This window comes from Montipora capricornis, chromosome 2 (assembly GCF_036669925.1).
Source record: "Montipora capricornis isolate CH-2021 chromosome 2, ASM3666992v2, whole genome shotgun sequence".
Taxonomy (NCBI): Eukaryota; Metazoa; Cnidaria; class Anthozoa; order Scleractinia; family Acroporidae; genus Montipora; species Montipora capricornis.
In genome coordinates this window covers 37,719,237-37,729,909 of record NC_090884.1, presented here as the reverse complement: position 1 = coordinate 37,729,909, position 10,673 = coordinate 37,719,237, and the positions used below count along the sequence as shown (strand labels likewise).

The window sequence follows — 10,673 nt, the reverse complement described above, 5'->3', positions numbered from 1 at the left end:
AACTACAAACTATTGTCAGACATGAACGTATTCACATATAAACATATCAAGAAACAAGTACATAATATATCAGTACTCGATCTTCAAAGAAAGAATCGTTTTGCTGCCATAGACACCCTTTGCTAAATGTAGGTAGTGGGTATGTGTGATTTATTGCTTTAACTCTCACTGAGTTCAAGGTGAAGTTGAAGTTCACAGATTATGTTATTCAGCACTGTCGCTCAGTAATCGTTATGGTTGACAGAGCAGCCGAAATCATCCCAATAACATACATCTTACTTCCCTGGGATGCCAATGTCCGAGAGAAATATAAAGAAAACTGCGATCGATACAAAGACCTAGCTATGGAGCGTTCTCGCCGGTGGACAAGGAAAGGCTTGATTTTCCCCATTTGTATAGAGACACTAGGTTGCATGAAAGGAACTGTTCCAAGTCGTTAACCAGGGAGACAAATACAGCCCCTGACGTTCGGCTTGACATTCATGCACGGGGTTTTTTGCCTAGACAAAGTTCCGCATTTTTTGACGTACGGGAGTGTCGACCAAATGAGGATCTTACAAAGACCTTACCCCTCAGCAAATATACCGCCAGGATGAAAACGAGAAGAAACGCAAGTATGCAAGCAGAGGTATGGAGGTGTAGCAAGTCACGTTGACACCGCTGGTGTTCAGCACAACACAGAGGCATAGCACCTGAGTTTCACGCCTATCACAGACGACTAGCGGAACTCCCGTCAGCCAAGAAAGGCGATGACTACTCGACGACGATGACTTTCAGGACACTAGATTCTGATTTTTTTTTCCCTTCAATTACTTAATTATTAGTAAATTTTTAATAAGTGAAGTTTATAAAATGATTTTTTTAAAGGTAGAAGAAGGAAGGAAAGAGAGGAAAACAAAACAAGAAATTGTGCAATTTTTTTTTATAGCTTCTAAAATTCTTTTTTTTCAATGATTTTTGACAGTTTTGTAGATGTGACTTTTATTGAATTAAATATTATCATTATTATTTATATAAAATTATTATTATTGTTATGATGATAATGATGATGATGATGATTATTATTATTATTATTATTATCATTTTTAAGTGATTAATAATAATACAACAACTTGTAATTACGTAAAGGAATTAAGAACTTATACAAGAACTAGGCCTTACCGAACTAGCAAAGAACAAAAAACAAACTGACCATCTAATCAAAATTGTTACAAAATGGATTGTGTCGTAGAACAATGAAATTGCCAAAACATTCTACGTATATAAGAATTAAGAATACCTTACTGCAGTATGTCCAATATGAATGTAAGTAGCAAAGCCTAAGTAATAACTGCAATGCTGTAAATTACTCTACAAAGGAACAAATTAAAATACCATGATAGTGATCACCATTCAATTTAGATGTGTTTAGTAAAACAATTTACGCGTCTATTGGTTTCAACATGTACATTTTTCATAGTAAGAACTACTGAGAGAGTGACAAAAACCTGTGCAATGAGTAAACCATCATATTATTTGAAAGTCATAGCGCCACCTCTCTGAGATTACGTAAGGGATGTGTTTTAATCGCCCTTTCGTCACTTAAACTGTTTCAGAGCTTAGAGTTCGTTTGAGAGATGGCCCAACATCGAACCAAGGACGAGTTGAATTGTACTTGAATGGCACCTGGGGAACAATATGCGATGATTACTGGGGAATAGAAGAGGCAGATGTTATTTGTCGCATGCTGGGTTATTTCGAAGGAGCTTGGAGCACTCACTGTTGCTCTTGGTATGTTGGTTGGTCAACACCCGCGCAAATCTGGTTGGATGATGTTCACTGCGCGGGAGATGAAGAGAGTATCGCCGAATGTCGTCATGGCGGATGGGGAAGTCACAATTGCTATCACGGGGAGGACGTAGGAGTGGTATGCAAGTATACTCCACCAGCAGCTCCAGGTAGAACATATGCATGCGCACACGCCCCAAAATAATATCTCTTTAGAGGACACTGAAATCTTGACCACCGATCCAAGATGGTTCGAGAGAGGGATCTCTTCAAGCTGTGCACCCCTCCCTACAATGGGATGGCGGTCGCTTCAAACTGTTACTCTTACCTTAAATGTGCAAGTCGGAGGGGGGGGGGGGGTGGGGGAATCTCCTCTCGGTTAATTCTTGCAAGCTTTATGTTCGGGTCGTTAGTGAATTAAAAGCTTCCTACAAAGTTTCTTTAATTCGGTATCCAAAGTTTAATATTTTCTTTCACGTGTGTGTAAATTGTTATTAGGCCGCACGTCGTTTCGATTAGCGATCGCAACTCGCAGATCAAGGCAATTTCTTTTGAAATGCTTACTATACTATTGGCAGGGGCTTGTGTCATTAGTTCTAGTTTACTTTTCTATCTTACTTAATGATAACAGACCTGTTTGATTTCCTGGATATTTTGGTCCTTGCATCTGCTAGTTTTCTAGTCCTTCCGTTCAAAACTTCCTCAACCAAATAAAAATGTCATTTTTAATATTCAGTTAAATACTCCTTAAGGAAGAGATTTGTAATTGAAGATACACTTGGTGCCTGTTGCCCATGAAGGTATTCGGCCTGCGTCTAGACTAATACTCCGACCATTTAGGATCATTTTCTTTCTTCCTCCTTACTTGAAACGTCGATGACGCAAAACATAATACTGACATCTTAAATTATGTTCCATAGATCAAATTGTGAGGCTAGCTGATGGTTATAGACCCGGAGAAGGAAGACTAGAAATATTTCACGATGGACACTGGGGAACTGTGTGCGATGATTACTGGGATCTTCATGACGCACAAGTCGTTTGTCGTCAACTTGGTCACGGAAGAGCTCATCTTGCTCCGAAATACAGCTTGTTTGGCGTTGGAAATGGACATATATGGCTGGATAACGTACATTGTCTTGGCAATGAAAGCTCCATAGTGGATTGTCCTCATAATGGATGGAATGACCATAACTGCATCCACTATGAAGATGCATCTGTCGTTTGCTCAAATGTAACTGCTGAAAACCTCGGTAAGTTTTAATCTCTTTGAAATGATGATGTTTAGATATACTATCATGTATGGTGACCTATAAATCCCACACTTATCGTCATAGTTTTACAGCTAAAGAGAAAAAATGGAGAAACTAACCAAGGAAATTTCTGTTCCCTAAAACGTTGTCTTTATCACTTCCATTTACTAATGAGAATGATCTATTGCAGCTGTTTCCAATGATTTCTTACTTGCTTGTGAGGAAGGTCGCAGAGTGTGCTATGTGATGTCATTGCCTCTGCAGCAGCATGCAACTCCACCGATGCTACCACTTGACTTATTTTATTCTCCAGTCGGGGTATCGTATGATCCATTTGAAAAACTAATGTACTGGACCGATACAAATGGAAACATTCGAAAATCGCACCTGAACGATAGCCTGCCTCAGTATGTGCTACCAAGGCCGATGAGACAGCCGATGGGTCTTGATATTGACATCGTTGCACGAAACATCTACGTTGCTGAAGAAGGCGGAAACAAAATTCGAGTTATTGCCATAAATGGTTCTGATCTAGCAGACTTAATCGACGTGGATTCTCCGCAAGGAATTGCTTTAGATAGCTTGTCAGGGTAAGTTTTTAGCGTCGTGGGATCTCTAAACAAGTAAATCTAGAATGATCCCCTGTATTTCAAAACTGGGTTTTTCTTTTTAAATTATTATTTGATCAATTTCATTTTATTCAGGTGCCTTGGTATGAAGTAAGTATCTAACCTACTTAAGAAATGAGGAAACTAAGGCCCCTTGTTTTCACTAATTTATTTTATGACTCGTGTAAATATAGTAGATACCGTTCTCTGAATTTTGCAAAAACTGGCTCTGTGGTTTAGAATTATTTTCGATCTTTCCAGGGTCATGTACTTTTCATCGGTTGGTGCCGATGTGAAAATCTATAAAGCAGATATGGATGGTAAAAACCAAGTCGTTCTCGCGAATTTCCCAAAAACTGCACCTACCTTGGTTGACGTGGCTTTATATAAGCCTGGGAAGCGACTGTTCTTTTCTGATCAGTACAATAATCTGATACGGTACATTGAACTGGAGACTCTCGAGGGTCGCACATTCTCCTCTGGTACTCATCATCCAAGATTCCTAACAGTGTACAACCACACCCTTTTCTGGACCGCTGATGGAGACGGACAGTTCTCAGGAACTATATTTATGGCCAAGGCGACTGGTGGGAGTATGCCGGAAATGATGATTGATGGGTTTTGGAATCCATCTGGTATATACGCGTTTAACTCCAACGCGCTTCAAGGAACAGGTAACTTTTTGCACACTTTTAGTCGACTGCACTCAATTAAACCCCTCTAATTTTGTCAAATCGTCTAGTTTGTTTTGTTGGAAAGACTGTTGGTGTCCTTGATAATTAATAACATGTTTAGAGAGAAAAAAAAAAACAAGAAATGTTGATTTGTTCACTTTAGCGATCGCAAGCAATTTCCGCGGCGGGTCCTAAATAAAAGAACGAAGTATTGAAATTGTTCGTATCCTTTAAACAAATTTCCTTTGACTGGAGTTACCACAGATACCCGAGAAAGACGAAGTTGACTCTGCCTTTTACATGTTTTGTAACCCCGTATAGACAAGCTCCCGCTTACCTTTCTTCGCTTTCTTTAAAGCGAGTGGAGATAAGTGGCCGTGAGACTCGCAATTCGCAACTATTAAACATTTCCCTTTTTAAGACTACTAAAGGACAAAGGACCTTTTTTTTTCGAACAGCGTCATTACGAAATAGTAAAAGTAATCTTAAGCAAAGCGAATCTCTTTATACTTTTAAAAGAACATTACGAGGTAAACTCCTACGTGAATTTTTATCTTCATAGCACAATTTGTCACATAATTTTACCCTCTTCCATATCAATTTTGTAAATTCTTGATATGCCTTTTATCTTACCTTTCTACAAGTTCTTATTGAACATTTTAATTGATCTTAATTTTAATGTAATTCACAGTATTTAGCAGTATTAGTACTGAAAAGCCCCCTTAGGGAGTGCGAATAAAATTTGTATTGTATTGTATTGTAACATGGTAGTAACTTTGCATACAAAAAAGGCAGCAAACAAATGAGGTATTCAGCACAAAGACACATTTTTATTCGATAAAAGTTTTGTTTAACTGGTTATCTATTAGTTTAGGAATCATCTTGACGTATTTACTTCTTTGTTAATCATTTGTTTTGCAGAACAATCGCCATGTTACAACAATGGAGGATGCTCTCAGATATGTGTCTTAACGCCAAATGGCAGAAGCTGCATATGCCGAATCGGAATGAAGATCGGACCAGATGGAACAACGTGTAGGTTTTTTTTACCGAAGGTAACCTTCGAAGCCATTTTAAACGCGTTGTTAGAAGAATTATTTGACGCCAGGCTCTTGTTGCGTTATTATTTGACTTGTACTTGGATACTCAAACAGCAAAATTATATTGCAACCTAGATATCATAAAAAAGTGAACGACAATTAAACGAGATTTCAATGTTATTTCTCCCAATGACTTCTTACCTTACGCATTCGTCAAAAAGAGATTGATATATCAGTAGGTTTTTCCAGAAAAGCCTTCATATCATCAATCATTATTGTTATTGCTTCTAGGCACTTTGAGTGATGTCGTATTCGTTGCCGACTCTTCTTACCAACAAATCAGCTATTCTCCGTTAACCGCCGATGACATCTCGATCAACGACTTGCTGTTAGAGAACTTAACATATCCAAACGGAATAGATTTTGATCCATACAATCATTACATATACTGGACAGATACTTATCGCGGTGAAATTCAGCGTAGTTCTGTTTATGGAATGAACCAAACAGTCATTCATTCCGGGGTTTCTTATCCTTCTGGCCTGGCCCTCGATCTCGTGGCGGGAAATGTTTATTGGATAAATGCAGGCACTCTGACAATCCAGGTTTCGGACCTTAATGGCAAATATTCAAAGGTGTTGGTTCAAAATTTGGTCCATTATCCTTCTGACATCGCCTTGGATACAAAACGAGGGTAAGAAAAACAGATAGTGATTTTTTCCGCTTATGACTAAAGGATAATCACTTTAGTAAGCTCTTGTAGCACGTGCTTTACACCTTGTGTATGTTGTGGTTTAATTTTGTTTTTGGTTTGAAATGTTTAATTTTTTTAAGCCAGTTTTATTTTTTTTCCAACACTTCCTATTTTAACATATTTGGATATCCTTCTGTAATTAATTTTAGGGAGTATGCATGAAAAAACTAGAGAAATCATAAGAATATTATGATGGATTGTAATCACTGATGATATCAAATACAATAGCGATAATTTATTGCATGTGAACAACAACAGTGGAGCTCAGGCGGATCACCATGGGTAAGATTTTTTTTTAAAATCTATTCATGCGAGAAATTTTGGTTATGATGTCATGTACGTCCGTCCGCCCGTCCGACCCTAAAGATGAGCCTCTGGGGACGGGAGTTTTCGGCTCAAGCAATTTTCCTTGGCGGAAAATCGCGTGGCATTGTTGCATTTGGCATCCCGCGCCTTTTTACCCAGGAAATTACATTAGTGACAAGCAACGGCATAAAGAGCAGGAAAGTTGAAGAAAAGTGAAAGAGCATGAGAGAAGAAGCGACAAAATTTGAGAGATTTAAGCGAAGAAAGCCTCGGGAGGAGCAAAGGAGAAAGGAGAAGAAGAAAAAAATTTGAATGACAATCACCGTAAAGCTGACAGAAATAGAGCGAGAGACTAAACACTTATTTACAACAACTATCCTTCAGGTTATGTTTTTCTTCTTAATATATGCCTCGCTGCCTCACATGTAGTGTAAAACGCAGTAAAAAAAACGAAGGAGACCTGAAAACGTATACAGTTCCGTGTTGACAGAAATTCTGACATATTTCAAAAATGACATTAATTTTATAGGCTTTTTGTGTGAAATGGATGTCCAGTCGTGAACTGCTTTGTTTGACTGTGAAATTGCAGTCGTCGAGCAAGCAAATTTACTACGCTTTGGTTGATTTTTAAATTAGTAAGATTTTTGCTGTTGTTGCAAACTGAAGAGAGAGGGAATAACGATTGTCAGTCAAACGGAAATGCTGTGAAAAAAAATTACTGTGCATGTAATTTCAGTTTTAGTTGTTACTTAAAATTGTTGTTTGTTGTTTGCAAGGCTTGTTTCTTTACTGCTGTCAGCTCAGAGGTGTTTGATCTGCTTGATCACTGTAAACTGTTTACAGTAACGTTGATTATTTTTGTACTTTACGCAGAAGCATAATTATTTCCATGTACACTATATTGTTTTCTGGGGCTAGAAACGGGAGCTCCGTTTTTATTCTTAGCTAAATCTATATATTACTTAGTGTTTGGGCTTAAATGCTCAGCTTAATGATTAGGGTTAAGCTCTCAATTAGGTTTACGCACTTATTAAAAAACGTTAGCATTTCAGCAGGTGTATGACAACTGCATGAAGAGGGTAGTTTCTAAAGAAACTGTGGTGCTGCGTCGGTGGGGAAGTAGTATACAAAAATTTGGTTTTATCAACGGAGTTGATAATGTAAATTGGCCACCGTACAGAGATTCTAAAAGCTGACGTTTCCAGCGTTAGCCCTTCGCCCTTCGCTCTGACGAAGGGCTAACGCTCGAAACGTCAGCTTTTAGAATCTCTGTACGGTGGCCAATTTAGATTATCAACTCCGTTGATAAAACCAAATTTTTGTATGACAACTGCAGACTGCCTAAAAATAGCACTGATAAACAGAATTTAAGTCTATAAAGAACTTTTTTCAAATAGCGCTGAGAAGCCTTATTTAAGTCTAAGCACCCATTTTAAAACGGTTAGCTTTACTGCGGGTCAGGGTTGGTATGCGGTCTGAACGTGTCAGACACTGCATTCTAGGTAAGGGATTGGTACGCATTGTAGTGATTGGAGTAATCATTTATTTGCAGTGTTTTAATTAGTCTAAAAAATCCGTTGTCTTGGTTTTTGGGTTAAGAATTTCGGTTCATGGTTGGCGGAAGTAAAGCATTCTTTCACAGGTAGGATAAAGGGGTTTAGTTTGTAAAGAAGCTGTGGTCCTATGTCAGTGGGGAGTGAAATAAAGAAAAGGGTTTATCAACTGAGTTGATGTGGTAAATTGACCACTGTAAAGAAATTTGAAAGCTGACATTTCGAGTGTTATCCCTTCGTCAGAGCTAAACCCTTTTGTGTCTTTCACAAGTAGGACTACTTTTCATAAGGAAAAAACAGCGATATTCTTTAATCATTCCTATGGCAATTTAACTTGTATGGACGTTTTTCTCGGATTTTCAATTAAATAGAGCAGTATTCAACTGGAAAGTAACTATATTACCATCAAACGTAACAATGGTATTATTTGTACTGTTACAGTAATAATTTTCTACAAATTATCTTGAAAGGAAATTACTTATTTTGCAGAATGACCTGTTTACAAGCCGAATGTAAAAGAAAGTTATTTTAAATAATCAAAAGTAAGATTAGTAGCACTGCACAGGTTTAATGTTGCAGGAAAAATAAGTCGTTGGACTTCTCCTAGTATGGTCACTATTCGAGCATAACGGTTTTCCATCTCAGATCAGTTATTTTTCCTAAAAGCATTTTGGGGTGCAAGGGTGACATTTTACCATCAGGTCGATCTCTATCAAAGAGAGGATTGTTGGAGCAAATGCCATTGGTTGTTGGGCGTTTTCTGTGCACGGAATGGACGTGTTGACAACTTTGTGGCTGATTTTCTTGAAGCCACTTCTCCGTAATTTGCTGTTCTGTGAGAGAAATTCGACTGTGTGCTTGGGAAAAGACTTGAGACAGTTCCCGGTTTGGAACTAGATGTGTGAAGGAAGGGTGGAGTAGGTTAAAGGTTCTTGACAGGATCAGGGAGGGGTAGGTGAGTAGAAGTAAGAAAAAGATATTTAGTTCCCGTTTAGACCACCTAGAAATCCCACCCCCTGTTTTTTTAACTACACCCTCAAAAAGGGAAAAATCCCTTCTTTAGACAGTTGATTAAAAAAAAAGGCAGTTTAAAATATTTAAACTGGTTCGAAAAAAGAATGAACCGGTTAAAAAAAAAATCAGACCAAAAACAAAATTAAACCACAACAAATTCACATTAACAAGGAAATCAAATAAGAACAAAACAATATATGATTCTCAACTGCATCGCGCACTCACATTAAGGCATATCAGAGATGCAAGCAACTAACCACCCAAGCAAGTAATGCGAGTATTATGCACCGTAACCGTTATCAAAATTGGACTATGTAACTACGTGATGCAGTCGTAGTCCATACCCATATTTTACCCCTGCTCACCAAAGAGTCTCCAGTAGCTCAGTACTTAGATCATCCGTACTACATCACGGAGGGTTTTGGGTTCAAATCATATCAGGGGCTCGGAGTTTTTCGAGTTCCCATTTAACGATGCATAGTATCTTTCTTTAATTTTTTCTCCAGCTTCTCAGCGGTCCGGAATTCTAAATCCTCGAATCTGGTTGCTTAATCGTGGCGGGCTAAAATAAGGAAACCCGTTGCGATAATCAGCGAATGATGATTCCGATTGTGATTGAGGACGAAGTTTCTGCTGTCAGTTTCTCTGAAACTTTTCAAATCTAACTTTTTTCAAATCAATAGTTTCATAAAAATTAACTTTTGAACCTTTTGCGAGTGAACGTGATAAAAATTCCAAATATTTTGAATGATTTGAAGCTTATTACTAAATTTTTTTTTTGCAACTGTACTCGTGCGCTCCTTTTTCGTTAACATCAATTTCTGTCACGTAAGTATGTGGATTTGGGCCATACATGAGACCTCTGGTACAGTTTTCTCCCAATACGGACCGAACTAGGCCGGCAAATAACGTGTTTATTTTTTCTAACAGTTCCACTATCTCTACTGGTAGTGGTAGTGGTAGTGGAAGTGGTAGCGGTACTGGAAGTGGTAGTAAAATGATCACGAGTTTATTCTCTCCTTTCTTCATCGCGTTGTTTCAAAGTTGTATCCTTTGGTTGCAGGTTGCTATATTGGTCGGATCATGGATTTATTGAAAGCACGCACATGGACGGAGAATTTAGAAGAAAGGTTGTTTACTTAAGAACTGAATCGGGATATCAATACGATGCTCAGGGTCTTGCATTGGATGTTGAAACAAACAGAATCTATTTTGTCAGTTACTGGCTTTCAAGTTTGCTGTACGTTGACCTCAATTTACCTGGACTTGGTGTTCCTCAAACTATGCTTACCAGCTTTTGGCTCTTCTGGGTTCCTCGTGATGTTGAGGTTGACGATCAATTTGTTTACTGGAATGAATACATATTTGAAAATGTGTATCGGATAAATAAGACGGAGTTTGATGGCAATTTGGAAATCATAGCTAATGGAATGTACAGTCCCCGAGGAATGGTAATCAACAAAGGCAATCCTAAGCCACGCTGTAAGTATTACTACTCTCCGCAACACTATTTTGCCTGTTTTGTGGGGAACTGGACGCTTTGCTTTTTAGGCCAAGTTCGAAAGAGCGAAACAGCCATTAGGAGCGATTTATGATGCTAATTAAACTGAGTGGAGTGCAATTTGGTCTTAAATCAGATGTGTGATTTCAAGGTCGAACGAGCGCTTAGCGCGTGTTCGATTTGAATTACAAGTATGATTTCAG

General features: G+C 38.3%; 1 protein-coding gene across 1 annotated transcript in view; it reads left to right on the top strand.

Moving 5' to 3' along the window:
* The window catches only part of LOC138037257 (uncharacterized), a 162,934-nt gene that overhangs the window by 43,512 nt on the left and 108,749 nt on the right, over positions 1-10,673 (top strand). Inside the window, exons 32-39 of the mRNA XM_068883226.1 lie at positions 1,596-1,937; positions 2,679-3,020; positions 3,211-3,610; positions 3,725-3,739; positions 3,890-4,302; positions 5,224-5,337; positions 5,634-6,036; positions 10,033-10,451. Of these exons, the coding sequence (XP_068739327.1) occupies positions 1,596-1,937; positions 2,679-3,020; positions 3,211-3,610; positions 3,725-3,739; positions 3,890-4,302; positions 5,224-5,337; positions 5,634-6,036; positions 10,033-10,451 (2,448 nt within the window). The remainder of the gene's footprint in view (positions 1-1,595; positions 1,938-2,678; positions 3,021-3,210; positions 3,611-3,724; positions 3,740-3,889; positions 4,303-5,223; positions 5,338-5,633; positions 6,037-10,032; positions 10,452-10,673) is intronic.